The sequence below is a fragment of the Capricornis sumatraensis genome, chromosome 1 (assembly GCF_032405125.1).
Source record: "Capricornis sumatraensis isolate serow.1 chromosome 1, serow.2, whole genome shotgun sequence".
In the NCBI taxonomy this organism is placed as follows: domain Eukaryota; kingdom Metazoa; phylum Chordata; class Mammalia; order Artiodactyla; family Bovidae; genus Capricornis; species Capricornis sumatraensis.
The window spans coordinates 28,526,901-28,549,022 of NC_091069.1; the positions used below are offsets into that span (position 1 = coordinate 28,526,901).

General features: G+C 39.2%; 1 protein-coding gene and 1 pseudogene across 2 annotated transcripts in view; one reads left to right on the forward strand and one right to left on the reverse strand.

The window, feature by feature from the left end:
* The window catches only part of LDAH (lipid droplet associated hydrolase), a 92,066-nt gene that overhangs the window by 64,100 nt on the left and 5,844 nt on the right, over positions 1 to 22,122 (reverse strand). The window contains exons 2-3 of one of the 2 annotated variants that reach the window (XM_068986095.1): positions 16,954 to 17,097; positions 567 to 736 (exon numbers count right to left, since the gene is read on the reverse strand). In XM_068986095.1, the coding sequence (XP_068842196.1) occupies positions 567 to 736; positions 16,954 to 17,097 (314 nt within the window). The remainder of the gene's footprint in view (positions 1 to 566; positions 737 to 16,953; positions 17,098 to 22,122) is intronic. The other variant, XM_068986104.1, reaches the window with a different exon arrangement.
* On the forward strand, positions 13,390 to 14,392 carry LOC138090471 (L-lactate dehydrogenase B chain pseudogene; annotated as a pseudogene).

Here is a 22,122-nt window from a genome sequence, read left to right on the forward strand (position 1 = left end):
TCCTTCGGCATTCTTTATGATCCAACTCACATTTGTACACGACTACTGGAAAAACCATAGCTTTGACTATATGAACCTTTGTCACCAAAGTTATGTCTCTGCCTTTTAATATGCTGTCTAGGTTTGTCACAGTTTACCTTCCAAGGAGCAAGTGTCTTTTAATTTCATGGCTGCAGTCACCATCTTCAGTGATTCTGGAGCTCAAGGAAATAAAATCTATCACTGTTTCCACTTTTCCCCCTTCTACTTGCCACAAAGTGATGGGACCACATGCCATGATCTTAGTTTTACAAATTTACTATGCTTTAATTTTTTAAAACACAGGCATTTATTCAGAAAATTCCTACCTCCTTCAGCATTATTTTTGAAATACTGTGGGAAAGGTATGAATATACATTCAACATGGGCCCACAGTACTACAGAGATAGGGTAAAGGTAGCCACCAAGGATCCCCCTCTGTGTTCTACTTATCAATTAAAGAAGAGACAAAAGAGCAAAGGACATCTGAGAGGACTTGCGCAAGTGCACAGTCAAGTACCAACAGTCACCTCCGGAGGCATACTTACTGGGAGCTCAGGTGCGTGCTTCAGAATCTCAAGGGAAAAATAGGAGCCTATGGAATGGCCAATGACCACAAGCTTCATTTCCTTTGGCACTTGAGTTCTCAGGAAAGCTAATTTGTGTTCTACTTGACCATGGAGTCCATAGATGTCCTTAATTTCTTCAGCATTTGGATCTAGAAGAAAATATATAAGTACTTTTCATTCAGAAAGTGAAAGCAATCATTTCACCAGGGAAAATATCTTAATGAAAAAAAAGAAAAAACAATAACAATAGTAGTAGCTATCATTTATTGAAAGCCTACCATGTGCAAGCCACAATGTTGGTGTTTTATTTAAATTATATCTATCAATCTTCACAACAACCCTGGAAAGGAATATTTTTATCTTCATTTTACAGAAGAAAATACCAAAGCTCAGATGTTAGGAAATAGATTGGCAGTTACACAGCTATGAAATGGGACCAGTGAGATTCAAACCCAGGTCTCTGTCCTTGAAGCCTATGACTCTCAATTATTCCCTGAACTATTGTAGTTTAGGCCAGTGGTTTTCAAATTTTAGCATGCATCAGGATCCTCCGTAAGACTTGTTAAAACACGGATTCCTAGGCCCCATTACCAGTCTCTGACTCAGTGGGTCTGGGCTGGAGCTGGATACATTTCTAAGTTTCCAGAAAATGCTGATCCTGCTGGTCCCAGGACCACACATTGAAAACCACTGGTTAGGCTCAGTTATATGACTAGTAGACAGCCAAGAAAATCTATGACACTGCTTTGATAATCTTTGTTTGTTTAGAGAAATCAAGACTGAAACATTTAAGTAGAAATGTTCAAACTTTACTTTTAACCAGCACAGTCCTGACCCAAAATATTCTTTCTTCCTTTCACAAGGAAGAGCTGTCTTCTATTCTTCAAGATCTAGCTGTCTTCTAGTCTTCAAATTTTTATCTAGCTAATTTTTAGGAAAAGTGAACGAGCCTTCCTTTGTGTTTAACTCGTATCCCATTCTTATTTAGCATTTTATTATACTTGTATAACTGTCTTTTCATTTCCTCCTTTAGACTGTGAGCTCCTTGAAGGCAAGGTCCATCTTTCATTTCTGCATCCTCTGTGAATAGCACCCAGTAAATATCATTGTTGAATGAAAATATGAACTGACTAGACAATCTCAGAGCATGCTGCCAGCTCTGATACTCTATGAGCAGAGAAAACTTCAATAGGTTTTCCCTGTGGTGTTGGAGAAGACTCTTGAGAGTCCCTTGGACTGCAAGGAGATCCAACCAGTCCATTCTAAAGGAGATCCCCTGGGTGTTCTTTGGAAGGAATGATGCTAAAGCTGAAACTCCAGTACTTTGGCCACCTTATGTGAAGAGTTGACTCACTGGAAGACTCTGATGCTGGGAGGGATTGGGGGCAGGAGGAGAAGGGGACGACAGAAGATGAGATGGCTGGATGGCATCAGCGACTCGATGGACATGAATTTGGGTAAACTCCGGGAGTTGGTGATGGACAGGGAGGCTGGGGTTGCAAAGAGTTGGGCACGACTGAGCAACTGAACTGAACTGAACTGAATGAACATGTATCGGGGTTTTAACCTCAATGACAGGGTGTAGTATATTTCAAAATTTCACAAGGTAGTCAATGTCTTTCTAAAATTTGAATCATTGGAATACTAAAGTTCTTGCCTTCATGACTCCTATAAGGTACTGATGCAAACTATAATAAAAGTATCTAAAACTCATTTTGAAGTTGCTCTTCAGTTCCATCTGTACATGCTGGTTTTTCTTCCTTCAGTGCTCAGTGCCCTCTTAATCTAGTTAACTAACTCCTTTTTATCCTTCAAACTCTCAACCAGTGTTACCTCCCTCCTCTGAGAAGCCTTTTCGTGGTTCAGTCTATGAGGAGTAAAGCAGCCCTCTATCTTTCAGTTTCTGCAACATCCCATGTCTGTCTCACTACATGATTCCTAATTTACTACTGCTGTACTATTCATGTCTTGCTTATCTTTTTCTCCAATGCCTGGCATACAGTTACTGAAAAGCCTTTTGCTGGATCACTGAGGCTTAGTTCCCTATTTCAGCGGTACTATGGAAATAGGCCATTTCCCCGGTGACCCGTGTTCTGCTCTGATCCTTCTTTCCAGGTCAGTCTAGAATTCATTCTCCATTTAACAAGGAAGTTCAACATAAAACAGAATTGGGAAGAGACAGAATTTGATTTTCATAGGGCCTCTGATGTCTCCAAATCCAAATTTTGATTTAGTTAATATTCTATTTGAGTTCTTTACACTCACTATGCTCATAAATTTTCTCTGATCACTCTACCCAGGAGTGATCACATTGTTCTGATACCCCAAAACAAATACCTATAATATGTGTGACCAAGTTCTTTATTTTTCAAAATAGACAACTTTTGAAATTGTTGAAGTTGTCCTTTCATTGGGACAGTATGGTATAGTACAAAGATCAGGAGCACCAGAGACAAGATAATCTGGTTCTAAATTCCAGCTAAGCCCCTCACTAAGTGACTCATGCAAATCCTTCAACCTCTGGCTGAAGTCTCTTTACATATAAACAGGAGATAGCAGTTTTAGCCTCTGAGGAATGTTGCTTGCATAACACTTTAGAGCAAAGAGGAAGGGTCTGGCACAAACTATGTCAGAAATGAAACTTATGATTGCTATCATTCCAATTCCTGTCATTTAAGGCCTCCCTCAAATAGACACCAAAAATATTTACATGGTTAGAGCAAAGAGAAAGAAAATGAGCTAAATACAATAAACATTTAAAAACTTCATTGATCCTACAAATAAGGCCCTATAAGATATTTAAGGATGCTGCTGCTGCTGCTGCTGCTGTTAAGTCGCTTCAGTCATGTCAGACTCTGTGCGACCCCACAGATGGCAGCCCACCAGGTTCCCCCGTCCCTGGGATTCTCCAGGCAAGAACACTGGAGTGGGTTGCCATTTCCTTCTCCAATGCAGGAAAGTGAAAAGTGAAACTGAAGTCACTCAGTCGTGTCCAACTCTTAGTGACCCCATGGACTGCAGCCTACCAAGCTCCTCCGTCCATGGGATTTTCCAGGCAAGAGTACTGGAGTGGGTCGCCATTGCCTTCTCTGTATTTAAGGATGATTATAATTCAAATCATTACTGAAATGAATATTTCAGAGGTAAGTCTGTCTTTAACTCTGGGAATTGCTCAAGGATTGCCAAGATAAACACACCACTTAGTGTTTTCTGAAGTAATGAGATTAATGGGGAAAGTACTTTGTATAAATAAACAATCAATAATAAAAAATTTCAATGTGCTCTCTGGATATTACTTTACTAGCAAAACCTAAAAGCCAAAAGAGTATCTATATACTTGACTGTATACTTTCTCTATTATTAATATACTCTGAAAAAATTCTAGGAATCATTAGCTTACTCTCTATTAAATGCTGCAAAAAAATCACATTCAACTGTATCAAAATCAGGATAACATGGAAATGATTTATAGCATTCTTATTATAGGGAAAATGTCCTCCAAGTTACAGTCAACTAAGCATATTTGGAACAAACTGTTTCTAAATTGAAGACTGCCTGAATTAATGGATGGGATCACTCACCTAGAGCCAGACATCCTGGAACGCAAAGTCAAGTGGGCCTTAGAAAGCATCATTATGAACAAAGCTACTGGAGGTGATGGAATTCCAGTAGAGCTATTTCAAATCCTAAAAGATGATGCTGTGAATGTGCTGCACTCAATATGCCAGGAAATTTGGAAAAGTCTCCAGTGGCCACAGGACTGGAAAAGGTCAGTTTTCATTCCAATCTCAAAGAAAGGCAATGCCAAAGAATGCTCAAACTACCGCACAACTGCACTCATCTCACATGCTAGGAAACTAATGCTCAAAGTTCTCTAAGGAAGGCTTCAACAGTACGTGAACCATGAACTTCCAGATGTTCAGGCTGGGTTTAGAAAAGGCAGAGGAACCAGAGACCAAATTGCCAACATACGCTGGATCATCGAAAAAGCAACAGAGTTCCAGAAAAGCATCTATTTCTGCTTTATTGACTATGCCATAGTCTTTGACTCTGTGGATCACAAAAAACTGTGGAAAATTCTGAAAGAGATGGGAATACCAGGCCACCTGACCTGCCTCTTGAGAAATCTGTATGCAGGTCAGGAAGCAACAGTTAGAACAATAGACTGGTTCCAAATAGGAAAAGGAGTTCGTCAAGGCTGTATATTGTCACCCTGCTTATTTAATTTATAAGCAGAGTACATCATGAGAAATGCTGGGCTGGAAGAAGCACAAGCTGGAATCAAGATTGCCGGGAGAATTATCAATCACCTCAGACATGCAGATGATACCACCCTTATGGCGGAAAGTGAAGAACTAAAGAGCCTTTTGATGAAAGTGAAAGAAGAGAGGGAAAAAGTTGGCTTAAAACTCAACATTCAGAAAACTAAGATCATGGTCCCATCACTTCATGGCAAATAGATGGGGAAACAATGGAAACAGTGACAGAGTATTTTGGGGGGCTCCAAAATCACTGCAGATGGTGACTGCAGCCATGAAATTAAAAGACACTTATTCCTTGGAAGTAAAGCTATGACCAACCTAGACAGCATATTCAAAAGCAGAGACATTACTTTGCCAACAAAGGTCTGTCTAGTCAAAGCTATGGTTTTTCCAGTAGTCACGTATGGATGTGAGAGTTGGATTATAAAGAAAGCTGAGCACCGATGAATTGATGCTTTTGAACTGTGGTGTTGGAGAAGGCTCTTGAGAGTCCTTTGGACTGCAAGGAGATCCAACCAGCCCACCTTAAAAGAAATCAGTCCTAAATATTCATTGAAACGACTGATGCTGAAGCTGAAACTCCAATACTTTGGCCACCTGATGTGAAGAACTGACTCATTGGAAAAGACCCTGATGCTGGGAAAGACTGAAGGCGGGAGGAGAAGGGGACGACTGAGGATGAGATGGTTGGATGACATCACCAACTCAATGGTCATGAGTTTGAGTAAACTCTGGGTGTTGGTGATGGACAGAGAGGCCTGGCGTGCTGCAGTCCATGGGGTTGCAAAGAGCTAGACACGACTGAGCAACTGAACTGAACTGAATCCAATTTACTAATTCTTTATCAATATATGGCCCTGAATAGGATATTGACAACTCCCTTTTAAAACCTGAGCCTCTTTCTTAGACCCATCTCAATGAAATCCACTTCATAGCTCATTTACTGATTATAGAGTTTATTTCAAAAGGTATGTATAATCTGTTCTTTGAGAAATTAAGTAATATCAATACTTCACCTTTACTTTTCATCTATTTGTTCAAACTGATTGATCCAGTTACTAAAATTCTGTGAATTTTAGATCAAAATTGACATTGTATATCTTCAGGTACACTGGTAACTATTATTTTCTTTCATTTCACATGAACTAAATTGACTATTCTGGCAGAAAACAGTGACTAACTGGCCCATGAAAATACTGAAAACACAGATGTCAATACAATACATTCCCTTGTCTTCAAGGAGCTCATAGTCTAATAAGAGGAAACAGAAGTAGATGAGAATACCATTACAAAATATTGAAGTAAGTATAGCTCAAGCATTTCCTTAAGAAAATAGAGTTTTATTGGATCACAATAGGAAAGTAACACCCTCTTGAATTCATAAAAAGTACTGTGCCTTTCTCCATGTAAACCAAGAGAGATACCTGGAAAATACATTTATTATATTCACACTACTATAGCTGTAATTTTAACTACACATTTGAACACTATCACAATGGTCTAAATTTAACAATATATATTTTAACAACACATCCACATACATATTTATCTTGATACACACAATATAAATGCACACATTTTACTATATATTGTCACACAAACAGTATTTACAAGTCACCAATGACCACAGAACTAACAAGTCCAAAGATTAGTGCTACATGAGCCTTCTGCTAGGACTGAGCCTGCAGACAGAAACTCTCTAAATCTTACACCAGAATTTTCTCAACCAGTGAAGTCTCCTATCCTGGCCCCATCATCACTCCAAATCTATACCTTAATAATAACTTTAATTAAATTAAACAGTTTATACATGGAGATTAAGGGCTAAAAACAGCACTTCATATTTTAAAGAATAAGCAAGATGAATGTACAGCTTGCTCTTTAGGTCAAGCTTTAAAAACCACACAAAACAGTATCGTGTGTTGCTTAGCATTACCTATACATAACTAAAAAGAGAAATGAAATTTACTCTAAATTCATGATAGTGTAACACAAAAGCATAAAAGTGTGAGTATAATTTCGGACACCACGATGAGTTCTGTGTCTGTTTGTGGTTATGGGAAAGGTAGAATGTATAAGGTTAGAAAGGAAGGTTGAGACGAGATCAAGTAGGACCCTGAACATCACCCTGGAGTCTGGACTCCACTGTGTAAGCAGTGAGAAGAGACCCAGGGATCTCAAAGGGAAGGACAAAGATTCCATCTGTGTTACAGGACCTCAGCTACAATGCTTGGCTCCCTGCTCCTGTCTGCTGCTTTCTCTGTCTTCCATGAGAATCTAAGAATTTGCTTGATTCTCAACATTTCTTCTTGCTCTACCCTTTGGTTTTCTGCTCCTTTCTACCACTGACTCACTTGTTTATTTCTTGTGAGCCCTGAGACTTGACTGACCGTCCCTGCCTTGGGAGCATGTAGTCGTTTCTTGTAACCTCCATGTTCCTCTGCCAATCAGTCCTGGCAAGAGAAGGCCTACTGGGTTTTCTGTTTCTTTCAGTTTTGGGTGCTGGAATGGGAGTGGTTTAATGATTCTCTGGATAAACATCACCCAAATTCATCATTCGTTGAAAGACTGTGTAATTTTTTTAGTTCATGTTTTATCAGGTGAAACTAAACCATGATTTCTAGCTTTTATGTTACATGTTTCGAACAAATGACTTAAAATAGTTGATAATGAATCTGCCATCAAGTAAGTTGACTCCATACTAAATCAAAGCCAGAAAGAGTTTATACTCCTAATTCCTCAAATTTTCTTTTCACACTTTTTCCCCCCTTGAATCACCTCCTTCTGACATTGGTGAACATCTGTTCTCCCAATTATACTCAATTTATGACTGTGATAATGTGGCGCAACTAGAATATTATTTCCAACTGTTCATAATTTTAACATGTGCTAATATGAAGCAAAACATACTTTCAACATTTGATGTGTGGTTAGAGCTTATGTCTTTTCTCTCAGTAGTTATGTATTTTTCACACCATATTTTGCATGTCAGAAAACCTGTACTTTAGAACAATAATCTTGGATGATGAATAATATATCTGTCTAAATCAATCGACTGTAGCGTGCATTTATAAATACAGCCTCCAGTACTTAAAATGGATGAAAGCACAACTGCTCTGGTTGAATGGTGGGGGCGTGGGTGGGGGGGCAACTGGTGAAGCTCAGACCCCCATTTGCCCTTTATAGAACTTTTGGGTTACTCACAACATGGGTGGAAATTCACTAAAAGGTGGCATTCTCATTTCTTTGCATACCTCTGTAGCACCACACACAATAATCTAGTAGGCTGTTGATAAATTCTTGAGGATGGAGGAATTGCCCTTGCACCCTCCTCTAGAAACCAGTTTCCTTTGGCCCTGTGGTGGCCCTTTGGGCTAATGCCTCTAGATGGCACTGTTCTCATTAGTAGCAAAGGACCCAGGCTCTAATTACTGTCATTAACTCCAAGCGCACACAAGCAGGATAAGCCAAGGAAATTCAAACATAACAAGATACTTTCTACTGGTTTTCCCCACCAAGACATCTTTATTGGTGAAGATCTGTGGCAGGACTTCTGAAAATGTGGTACCAGGATAGACAGTACTTAGGAGTTTGTTAGAAATGCGGAAGATTCTCAGGTCCCACCCCACAAACACTGAATCAACAGCTCAGGAGGTGGCACCCAGTAATTTGTGTTCCAATAAATCCTCCAAGTGATTCTGATAACTGCCAAAGATTGAGAACCATTGATGGAGGGTTATTCTTTGAGTCTATTTTCAACTTTCAAAGTTGCTACTCATATGACTTAAGGGCTTACTGTGATAGCTGAGCTGGGTACTCTTCTCAATAGGTAAGTCAATACAGAGTTTCTATTATGATGGTATTTCTCACTGAGGTCTGAATGTAGGAATATAACACACTAGCTAATCATCATTAAGTTTCAACACCATGAAAGATGAGTACTATGAGGTATTTTCACTACTTCCTATCTCCTCCTTTCCGTGGTTATCTCTTCTCCTTCCAAACTTAAGATAACAGGTCAGTTGGCAGCTTTTCAAGATTTAGTATGTAAAGCAAGCCTGTTTCCTAAGAATTCTTTTAACACCTCTGTGTTCCAACACAACACAAGGATAGTCAAAGCACATTTTAAGCAGACATATCAATTTCCTGACAGGAAAAACTGCTGTAATAAACCCCCAACTTTCTTTGAGTATGTAGGAAGAAATAACTTAGAACAATGAAATACGTATCTTTTAAACTATTTCAAGGTAAAGCAAGTGTATACCACACATTTGATTCACTTTCAGTCACATCTGAAGGTGATAGTTGTGGAAATAGATGTTTTTAATCAAGGCAATGAAATCTATATATTCAATTTCACTTCACAAAATCTCTCATTGCTAGGTAATCCATAGTTACTTGCCTTTCAAAGCACACCCTAGTATTTAAGCAAAGTGTAAAAGGCTTGCAAGTAAATTGCATTCACAGAAAAATATATACACATATACATGTAAAAAGAGAAAGACACTATGAAAAATAGCACTTTAAGGGATTTAGGCAAGCATTTGCCGAGTTGCATAATCTCATCAATACTCCATTTACCCAGTCCCCTTTACAAGTCACAGCAGGAAAAGGATGGCAGACCAGGATACAATCTGTGACCACGGAAGGGCTATTTGCTGCACCAGCCACCTGGGATGAGCTATACCACAGGACTAAAAGCACTGACCTCAGGATCAGCGGTGCGGCTTCCTGTCCCCATTCGACCATTCACCAACACAAGGTCATTTAGCCCTATTGGGCCTTACTTTCCTTCCTTGAAAAATAAGGGTTTAAGATGGAATTTAATGAAGATACTTTTAGCTTTAGGGGTTTCCCATGTGGCACAATGGTAAAGAATCTGCCTGCCAATGCAGGGGACTCAAGAGATATGGATTTGATCCCTGGGTCAGGAAGGTTCTCCAGAGGTACAAATGACAACCCACTCCAGTATTCTTGCCTAGAAAATCCCATAAACAGAGGCGCCTGGAGGGTTACAGTCCATGGGGTCGCAAAGAGTCAGCATGCCTGAGCAACTGAGCATGAGCACCCACTTTCAGCTTTAAGGTTATATATTTCTTTTTCTTTCTTTAAACTCTTTTTTTTAAGAGTGGAAGTTTTCGAATGTGCACAAGTCCAGAGAATAGTATAATAGATCTCTATGTATCCATGGTCCAGCTTCAACAATTATTATTTTTTCTTTCCAGCTTTACTGAGCTATGACTGACAAAATTTGCATATAGTTAGGTTGTACAACATTACTGTTGTTAAAAGTGTACAAGGTGATGACTTAATATGCATACAGACTGTGAAATGACCACAACTAGACCAAGTAATACATCCATCACCTCATGCAGTGAGTATACGTGCCTGCCATTAAGTTTCTGACTGATGAGACATCCACTTTGAATAAACATATTGCTAGCTGCAATGACCCAGCTACTAGCAAAAAAAACAGGCAAGAACTAGGTCACCTCTACCCACGAAGCCTTGCATAACCTAGACAACTGCTTGAGTGACCTTTTCTCCACATCCTCCAAGATTTGCTAACTTTAGTCTTTCTAAGAAATGCCATCCTAACAGGTGTGATGTGATGTATCCTTGTGCTCTTGGCTTGCATCTCCCTGATGACTGATGAGGTTGAGCATTTTTCATAAGCCTATTGGCTATCTGTCTGTCTTCTCTGGGAAAATTTGCCTGTTTGAACTTCCTGATGTTCAAGCTGGTTTTAGAAAAGGCAGAGGAACCAGAGATCAAATGGCCAACATCTGCTGGATCATGGAAAAAGCAAGAGAGTTCCAGAAAAACATCTATTTCTGCTTTATTGACTATGCCAAAGCCTTTGACTGTGTGGATCACAATAAACTGTGGAAAATTCTGAAAGAGATGGAAATACCAGAACACCTAACCTGCCTCTTGAGAAATCTGTATGCAGGTCAGGAAGCAACAGTTTGAACTGGACATGGAACAACAGACTGGTTCCAAATAGGAAAAGGAGTACGTCAAGGCTGTATATTGTCACCCTGCTTATTTAACTTCTATACAGAGAACATCATGAGAAACACTGGGCTGGAAGAAGCACAAGCTGGAATTAGGATTGCCGGGAGAAATATCAATAACCTCAGATATGCAGATGACACCACCCTTATGGCAGAAAGCGAAGAGGAACGAAAGTGCCTCTTGATGAAAGTGAAAGTGGAGAGTGAAAAAGTTGGCTGAAAGCTCAACATTCAGAAAACAAAGATCATGGCATCTGGTCCCATCACTTCATGGGAAATAGATGGGGAAACAATGGAAACAGTGTCAGACTTTAATTTGGGGGGCTCCAAAATCACTGTAGATGGTGACTGCAGCCATGAAATTAAAAGACCCTTACTCCTTGGAAGAAAAGTTATGACCAACCTAGATAGTACATTCAAAAGCAGAGACATTACTTTGCTGATTAAGGTCCGTCTAGTCAAGGCTATGGTTTTTCCTGTGGTCATGTATGGATGTGAGAGTTGGACTGTGAAGAAGGCTGAGTGCTGAAGAATTGATGCTTTTGAACTGTGGTGTTGGAGAAGACTCTTGAGGGTCCCTTGGACTGCAAGGAGATCCAACCAGTCCATTCTGAAGGAGATCAGCCCTGAGATTTCTTTGGAAGGAATGATGCTAAAGCTGAAAGTCCAGTACTTTGGCCACCTCATGCGAAGAGTTGACTCACTGGAAAAGACTTTGATTCTGGGAGGGATTGGGGGCAGGAGGAGAAGGGGACGACAGAGGGTGAGATGGCTGGATGGCATAACGGACTCGATGGACATGAATCTGAATGAACTCTGGGAGATGGTGATGGACAGGGAGGCCTGGTGTGCTGCGATTCATGGGGTCACAAGGAGTTGGACACAACTGAGCGACTGAACTCAACTGAAAATAAGGTTATCAGTGCTTTTGCTATTGAGTTTTATTAGTTTCTTATATACTGTAGAAATTATCTCCTTACCTTTTGTAGGTAAGGAGATAATTACTTTTATAGGTAAATATCTCCTTCCATTTCGTAGGTGCCTTTTCCTTTGGTTGACTGTTCCCTGTGCTGTACAGAAGCTTTCCAGTTTGATACGGTTCCAAATGTTTACTTTTGCCTTTGTTACTGATGTTTTTGGAGTCATAACCAAAAAAATCACTGCCAAGACCAACGTCAAGGAGTTTTTCTCCTATGTTTTCTTCCAGGAGTTTAATGGTTTCAGGTTTAAACTTAATCCATTTGAGTTCATTTTTGTGTATGGTGTAAGATACGGGTTCTCTTTTATTCTTTTGTATGTGGATATCCAGTTTTCCCAATACCATTTATTGAAGATACAATCCTTTTCCCATTGTGTGTTCCTGGTGCCCCTGTCAAAGATTAGTTGAGCCTTTATTCATGGTTTTTTCCTGGGCTCTCTGTTCTTATGACACTGCCACACTGTTTTGATCACTAGCTTTATAATATAGCTTGAAATCAGGGAGTGTGATACTTTAACTTTGAACCTGAACTTCAATCCTCTTCCTCCAGATTACTTTGCCTATTTAGTATCATTTGTGGCTCCATACAAATTTTAGGATTTTTTTCTGTTCCTATGAAAAAAATGCAATTAGAATTTTTGAAGGAATAGAGGGACTACATTTAATCTATAAATTTATCATTCTAAACAGAACATGATTAGGGAAATAAAAAATATAAAGTAGGTGAAAACGGTAATAGAAGAAATCTGAGCAACTGAAGAGCTGAAACAGTCTGGATGTTCTTGCTTATCAAGGACCTGATCACTACTGAGTGTGGAAACTGTTTCTGAAGAGAGGAGGACATTAGCCAAGATAAGGGTAATCTTACAGGTAATGCTTTAAAAAGGGAGTCTGGGTGGTGAGATAATACTAATACTAAAAATGTAAAGTACATTAAACACAAAGGTATTTTTCTGTAGGTGCTAGCAAAGAGGTAGGCTCAAAGATACTCAAAGGCAGGTACTCAAAAGATTTAGTGAGTAAATGGAATTAGGAAAAAAGAAATCTCAGAGTGCACTCTCAAGGGTTGGCATCTGGCTTCCATGGTGCCTCAGTGGTAAAGAATCCACCTGCCAATGCATGAGATACAGTTCAATCCCTGATCCAAGAAGATCCCACATGACGCAGAGCAACTAAGCCTGTGCGCCACAACTGCTGAGCCTGTGCTCTAGAGCCAAGGAGCTACAACTACTGAGCCCTTGCATCCTAGAGCCTGTGGTCTGCAATAAGAGCACCTGCCATAATCAGAAGCCCGTGCACTGCAACTAGAGAAAAGCCTGAGCAGCAATGAAGAAGGCCCAGCACAGCCAAAATAAGTAAATACAATTATTTTTAAACAGAGTTGGAATCACAGTAGAGGAAGCTCGAGGAGGCAGCCAAGGCTGCCAAGGCTGCCTCCTCCTCCTTCCTTGCAGATCCTGCACCCTAGGAAACGTAGGCTTCTGACTTTATCTTCTTCTGTGACCCTGACAGCCATCTGGAGAACTTTCTTTTCCCAGGGCACAATGTCAACCCTTAAAGAAAAACTGGCACCAGCTGCAGAAGAGGCAACAGTCCCAAACAGTAAATTACTGTAGTGGGTGTTGGACAAGTTGGTATTGCATGTGGCATTAGAATTATAGGAAAGTCTCTGATAAGCTTGCTCTTGTGGGTGTTTTGGAAGATAAACTCAAAGGAGAAATGCTGCACTTGCAGCACAGAAGCTTATTCCTTCAGACACCAAAAACTGTGGCAGACAAAGATTACTCTGTCACTGCCAATTTCAAGATTGCGGCGGTAACTGCAGGAGTTCGCCAGCAACAGGGAGAGAGTCGTCTGAATCTACTGCAAAGGAACATTAATGTCTTTAAGTTCATCATTCCTCAGATCATCAAGTACAGTCCTGACTGGTGGTTCCAACCCAGTGGATATTCTCATGTATGTTACCTGGAAACTAAGTGGATTACCCAAGCACTGTGTGGTTGGCAGTGGATGTAATCTGGATTCTGCTAGACTTCACTATTTTATGGCTGAAAAACTTGGCATTCATCCCAGCAGCTGCCACAGATGGATTCTAGGAGAACATGATGACTCAAGTGTGGCTGTGTGGAGTGAAGTGAATGTGGCAGGCATTTCTCTCCAGGAACTGAATCCAGAAATGGGAACAGATAATCACAGCAAAAATTGGAAGGAAGTGCATAAGATGGTGGTTGAAAGTGCCTATAAGTCATCAAGCTCAAAGGCGACATCATCTGGGCTATTCGATTAAGTGTGGCTAATCTTATTGAATCCATGATGAGAAGTCTATCTAGGATTCAATTGGAGTCAACAACTGTGAAGGGGATGTATGGCTTTGAGAATGAAGTGTTCCTGAGTCTTCCATGTATCCTGAACGCTCGGGAGTTAACCAGTGATATCAACCAGAAGCTGAAGGATGAAGAGGTTGCCTAACTCAGGAAAAGTGCAGATACCCTCTCGGGCATCCAAAAGGACCTAAAGGACCTGTGGCTTCTGGCTGCTAGGCTATAGCAACTTAAAATTACAGTGTGATTAACCATGAGCCTTTAGTTTTCACCCATGTACATGGAGCACAGTTTGCTTTTATCTTCCTAAGTATGCGAATCTGGACTCCCAGAATCAAAGCCCATGCTTGCAAGACGAGTTCTTGAACAAATAAAATAAACTAGTGTAGCGTGATGGGGGTGGGCAGAGGGCGGGGGGAAGAGTTGGCATCTGATGCTAAAGTCAATTTAAAATTAACACAGTATTCTGGAAGACTAACATTTCAGGAAGCTGATCTATACTATGAAATGTAGGAATTCAGAGGAGAGGTCAAGAGCCAGGGAGTTGTGATATTGACAGTGAGATGACCCATGAATAGTTTGATCTATGAATAAACAAAAGAGAACCAAATTCCACACTAACTACAGAACCAGAGTATCTACTCTGTATGCACAAGGGTAATTTTGTTTCTCAAAGTTTGCAATAACTACCTTGTGTCTTGACCATATGTATCAGTTAAAAGCCAAATACAGGACATGGATAAAAATATGACCTCTTAACTGTCACCAACTTCTTCAAATAAAAACAATTTAGCATGCCTGCCGATATTCATGAATGTGGAAAGAATTTCCACTTATAAGAGAAACTTATCCTTTGCTACTCAACAGGAGTGAGACTTCAAAGGGCCTGCTTCTAACACCTCTAAGGTAATAGTTCTGAGGATGGACTGAAGAGTAGCTACTAAAACTTGAACAAATATTTAGTAAAAATGTTTTAAGAGATAATTTTTATGTTCTGCTATTGCTTTGGTATAATGTTATATATATACCCTGACAAATACTTGTGATAGAATTAATATGTGGATACATAACATTCCCATTCATGACTGTGTAGACTGAGTATTTGTGTCCCCTAAAATTTTTGTGCTGAACAACTGCATGCCCACAGTGTGATGGTATTCGGAAATGGGGACTTTGGGAGGTAACTAGGGTTAGAGGAGGTTACGAGGGTGGGGCCCTCATGAAGGGATTGGTGCTCGTATTAGAAGAGATACCAGAGAGCTTGTTGGTTTGCTCTCACTCTTGCTTTCTCATCCTTCCTCTCACACTCTCTCCCTCCCTCCCTGCCCCTCTGTCATGTGAGGACAAAAAGAGAAGGTGGTCACCTGAAAGCCAGGAAGAGGGCTCTCATTAGATCACAGTTATGCTGAAACTCTAATTTTGGACTTACAGTCTCCAGACTATGAGAAAATAAACTCCTGCTATTTAAGCTACCTAAGTTCATGGGTTTTGTTATGGGAGTCTGAACTAATACAATGAAAAAACTATAATGCAAATATTAAATAATTTTAAAACTCTAGTATTTGTTTAAGAGATTTTATTTTTTGAATGGTTTAGAGTTTTAGAAAATTTAAGCAGATTAGCCCAGAGAGTTCCCATATCACCTATCCCTTCATCCCTCCCCTACCACACATGGTTTCCTCTATCATTAGATGCTTGATAAGTACAAGAAGATGCTCACCCCATAGAAGAAGCATACCAGAAACAGGGGCAAACTAGGCAATGAAGCCAGACCACCTCTCTCCCAGCTGAGATTAACAAAGCAGTACCCTTAGGAATAGGCTTCTCAGGTAGCTCAGTGGTAAAGAATCTGCCTGGCAATGCAGGAGATGTGGGTTCAATCCCTGGGTGGGGAAGATCTCCTGGAGGAGGAAATGGTTATCTACTCCAGTATTCCTGCCTGAAACTTTCCATGGCCAGAGAGGCCTGGCTTGCTATATATAGTCCCTGGGTTCGCAATGACGGAGTGCGCACACACACCCTTAGGGAATGCCCACAGAGAAACTGTTTATCCGGTTTCTACTCATTTTTTTTTTTTTTTTAGAAGAGTGAACATGCTAGAATACTCATGAATTAAAAGCAGGTAATTTGTAGCTCTCTGATCTACTTCCTCCATTTAAGGCTTCCAGCAATCTACCACACAGGTCTACCCTCAGCTTTCAAGGCTCCTCCGAATCTGGCCCTACTCAGCCCTCAAGTACCTACTGAATCTCTCTTCCTGCCCCCATGTTAATCCTTCTGCCTGTTACACCTCTGCACCTACCTCCACCCTTCAAATTCAAATTCTACTCAACTGTTAAAATTTTTACTCTCTCCTTTGTTTACTCTGTAAGTATCCACATGATCACAGGCCAGGGAATATCACTTAGTCACTCTCCAAATGTGGGAATGAGAGCTTCTCTAGAGTAAGAACCATGGCTAAGGACCATGTCTTATAACACTTCCCCATTCCTCTTAATACAATCTTGCAACTACAGTACATGACTAATAAATATATAGCTGATTACTAGTTGGTAAACAGAGATGGTAAGTCCTAGACAAACTGTTTAATTTGCCCAAACTTTAAAAAAATTACCTGCAGAATAATTAAAATGACCTCCAAAATCCTAAAATTACTGGAATGTGGCATCATGGGTGTAATGCCACAAGCAGAGGTTTCCACTGGTGTAACTCTTAACCCCAGCAGGCTTTCTAGAAATATGAACACCCATTCACCGTAAAAGAAAGCAAATGTTAACAAAGACATACCTTCTGAGCTTTTAAGAACCTTCTTGCCTCTGGGGGCTAAGGCATGTCCAGCATGACTGATAATCCAAACTGGAAAGCGTCTTTTTGTTGTAGAATACAAAGCCTTTGCAAATGGCACATAAAGGGGAGAAAAACCTGGGTTACCTATGAAAAGAAACACAGACTTTTAGATTAACCAAAATAATAAACTTACACAAGACAAAGTACAGACTGAAAAAGAAAGGTATCTCCTTATACTTTCCTATACAAATTTAGTAACAATTACCTGTACAACTCAATTTTCATATCCTTTATGCCTTAAGTCTGGGAATTATCATTTAGAAATTTTCTCCTACTGCTCTGTTCTCCAGTGGCTTCAAATAACCTCATCCTCCATGTTCCTCTACTTAATAAGTGGAACCACCAATCATAAACCAAGTCCTAACAGCACAAGTCTTTCTTGGTTCCTCCCTGCTCGTTACATCCAATTCACCAAGAGGTCCTGTTGACTCTGCTTCCAAAATACACCTCAATTTTGTCCAATTCCGTTAGTGTTACCACTTCCCACTGTGTTTCCCATGACAGCCTCCTAAAGGCTCTTCTATCTACTCTTGTCCCCCTGGAATCTATGCTTCAGGGTGCTTGGATAGATTTCTCCAAACCTCAAATCGAATCAGAGCAGCACCCTACTTAAACACCTTTGAGTGTCTTTGCATCGCCTAAAATCATTAATACTCCCTGTAAGCCCCTTCAACATTTGCCTGTGAGCAGTTACCAAGCTACATAAAAACCAATCAGTGTCAGAATCATTCACAATGAGAATGTTAAAGAGTCTACTAAGTGTTTTCTGGTCTTTTATCACAAGTACTTATATTGTAAAGAGATGTATGATTTGATCTCTGGAGGAAAAGACCACCAACTAATATACATAGATTTTTCTTGTGTATGCACAGAAAGTATTTTTGACATGGGTTTGCTATAAAGAAACAGAATAAGTAATTTAAAAAAAACAGTAGATCTGATACATCTTTAGGGGCAAAAGAGTGAAATGGGTTTTTCATCTTACAGTCATCATCTGTACAATGCCTTTGTAAATACTAGACCGTTTCCATCAATATCTGTTTGTCCTCTCAATGTATCTATTTCTTCATGCTACTAGGTTTTCTCCTCTTTGTGATTATATGACAGGGTTCTGCTGCACTGATGTAACCTCTGTCATCCTTGTCAAATTTTACTGGTTTCTTCTTCATTACCTATATGTTTTAGTTTCCTACACTAAGCAGTGTAGCAAAGTGTTTAAGGGTATAGACTCTGGAGCCAGATTACCTGCGATGGTATCCTGGCTTTGCCACTGGCCAACTGTATGACCTTTGGCAAGTTATTTAACCTCTCTGGGCCTTGGTGTCCTCGCCCATAAAGTGAGGATAAGAAGCATACTACCTCATGTGAGAACTAAATAAACTAAAATGTGTAAAGTACTTAAACACTGCTCAATACATTGTTTGCTGTATGTTAGGTATGCAAATTCATCATCAGTGTCCAGCCATGATAGTAACATATGATGGATGGCCTTATCATGGCTACTGTTGCACTCTGACCTAGTGACTCAAGGTCCAGATTCCTTTTTGTGATGGTGCTAGTGTCATCTTTGTGCTCTTTGGTCAGCTGATTAACTGTCTGCTGTGCAGCAAGAGGAGAAAGAAGGGAAGAGGGGTGTATCCAAACAGAGTTATTGTAACATCAGTGTTGGATGTGATGACACTGTTTCATGTTTTATTCTTGTTTTATGTTTAAATCTTCAGTAAGGTTGGAATATTTTTGAATGTAAAGTACAAAGTAGCAATCCAACTTCTTTCCAAGTTAATGGCAGTGTCCCAAGACCATTTATTACATAACTCATTCCTTCTACATAGATTTGAAATGTCTTCTGATCCAATGCTGAATTCTTACATTCATTCAGTGAGTCAGTACAGTTGTTCAGTCGTGTCTGACTCTTGCGACCCCATAGCACGCCAGGCTCCCTGTATATCACAACTCCTGGAGCTTGCTCAAACTTATGTCCATAGTGTTGGTGATGCCATCCAACCATCTCTCCCTCTGTAATCCCCTTCTCCTCCTGCCTTCAATCTTTCCCAGCATTAAGGTCTTTTCCAATGAGTCAGTTCTTTGCATCAGGTGACCAAAGTATTGGAGTTTCAGCTTCAGCATCAGTCCTTCCAATGAATATTCAGGACTGATTTCCTTTAGGATGGACTGGTTGAACCTTCTTGCAGTCCAAGGGGCTCTCAAGAGTCTTCTCCAACACTACAGTTCAAAAGCATCAACTCTTCAGTGCTCAGCTTTCTTTATGATCCAACTCAACATCTACACATGACTATTGGAAAAACCATGGCTTTGACTAGAAAGACCTTTGTCAGCAAAGTGATATTTCTGCATTTTAATGTTACATTCATTAGCTAATTCTAATTTCAAATAATTTCACTTATTTTTTCACTTTCTTCTCTGCCAGCACCATATTGTCTTGATTACCACATTGGGGTTTTTTTTTTTTTTTTTTTTAAATGTTTCAGTAACTGGTAGGTCCTTAGAATTGTTTTCACCAATTTAAATTGTTAAAACTCTTCTTGGAATTCTGATTGAATTTTATCTCATTTATATACAAACAGAAATATTTTATATTTTCTACATTACTGAGTATAACCTTCTAGAAGTGTCATGTATAATAGTCAAATATTTTATGTCTTTCAGAAAACAAAGTTTTGGACTTCCCTGATGGTCCAGTAGTTAAGACTTAACCGTTTAATACAGAGGGTACAAGTTCAGCCCCTGGTCAGGGAGCTAAGATCCCACATGCCTTGCAGCCAAAAAAATCAAAATATAAAACAGAAGTAGTATTGTAACAAATTCAATAAAGACTTTCAAAATTGTCCACATCAAAAAAGTCTTAAACCAACCAACAAACAAACAAAGCAAAGCTTTATAGGTTTCTTCACAGGGCAAGACAATAATAATCAACATTTTAAAGTGCTATAACTTTTTACATGGCAGGCAGTATTTAAGTGTTTTACATATATTAACTCATTTAGTGCTATTATTATTTCAATGTTATGGGATTAGGCAACTGAAGTTGAGAGGTTAAATAGCTTGCCCAAGGTGTTACTGGTGTTATCTATCACACAGATGATAAATGCTTAGATAAATAAATATCTGAAAATTGAAAGAGCATACAGAAGAAATAATAATACTGATTTTTAAAAAGAACATAAAATTACCTAGTCTAGGATCTTCTGCATACCTTGTTTTAGTTAATCTCACAACAGCTCTATAAAGCAGCTGACATTATCATTAAGGGTAATGAATGGACAGTCATTATTATTTTTATTACTACTACTATTATTACTACAATTATTATTACTTTTTAAATTTTCTAAGTCAAATAGATTAACATGCAGCATTCTGTAACTTTAGGATATAGAGAATGTTAAACTGGTTTAACTTTAAAGAAAATCCAAAGATACAACTACATGATTTAGACACAATAGTCGCAATAATGGGATAGATAACACCAGAATGAATGAGTATTGATAATGGAACTACTAGAAAACAATTTTTTCTCCCTATCTCCAGGTTTAAGTCTGAGTTCTTTCCCTTAATGACTGTAAAATCTTACGCAAATCCCCTTAATCTTTCTTACTATTTTATCTCCAGCAAGTAAGTGATAATGCCAGCCACTCTATGTCCATTCATTCTATTCAGTACATAGCGCTTTTTTGTTTATTCTTTCATAGTTATCTTTTGTACTTTATATTCTAGTAGGCAAATATATTCATATAAGTAAGCAGGAAAATAGACAGCTCAAGAGTATGATAACTTCTATGAAGGAATAAATGGGATCATATGACAGAGGAGATTAGGATGGCCTGAGAAAAATGTCTGAGGAGGTGGCATTTAGCTAAAACACAAGATATGAGAAGAAATTCACCATGTAAAGATTTGAGGAAAAGAATACTAGGATGTAGGAATAGGTGCAAAGGCCCTTAAGCAATAAAGAACTTGGCTCCTAAAGGGTACACAATGGCCAGTAACACAAAGATCTAACTTAGAGATGGAGGTAGAAAATACAATGCAAAATGTTTAAATGTCATTGCATACTTCACCACTTAAATGTTATGGCTTATGTTACATTTTATGAACCATGAACTAAACTTCCTGGTTAGGAAACCACAGAGAAAATTAAAAGGGTCTTGTTTATACAACTAAAATCAGATATATATATATATGTGTGTGTGTGTCTGTGTGTGTGTGTGCGCGCGTGTGTGTGTATCCATCTCCAGGTGTAAGAATGCTCAAAAACATTCCAATACAGAAATGAAAGTCATAAATTTTATCAAAGGATATCAAAATGTGAACATATACAGTGAAATGCCTGAGCAACATATAACAGAGGCTGTGGTGATTATCTCTAGACTCCAGTTGCCAAAAAACCCTTAGCTATTTAACACTGCAATTGTAGATTTATGCCTTCTATTAACAGTTAACCTTGTAGGGGACAAAACCCACCATATATCAAGTTAATGAGGCACAGCATCTAGAGAACGTTGTCATGTGGACAGAACTTTGGGCTTTGAGTTTTCCATAAAGTCTTATCTTCTCCAACTCCAGTCTGTGTACTCACAACACAGAACATGCCACATGATTCCACTATCCCCATATGACCACTTGAGAACTATAATGATTCAATACGTTCTATGTGAACACCCACACTGTCTCCTTTTGCTTATTTCACTACTTAAAGTCTAAGTATGTTAGTAGCAGAAATTCTACAACAAAAGATCACTGGAAAAGATGAAACTAAATTAAAAGCTCCTCAGTCTGTGGATTCCAATAAAAAATTCCTGATTATCATCATTACTAACTTAAAAGTCATGGACAAATTTTGCTATGTGTGTAAGCAAAGTGATTCAAAATAAAAGGTTTATGTCAGTCTATCTGAGATGGACTAAACATGAGGTCTATAGAGACTTAACAATCTTTGAAAAACTGTCATCCTAATTTTCCCCACAGTACAAACAGACTTAGCCCCCAGATAAAATACAATTCTGAACTCCACAAACTAAAGAGCAGCACCAGTCTACAGCCTGCACAAAGTCCAAGGAAAAGGGCCAAGGGTAGAAAGGAGAATAGAAGGGC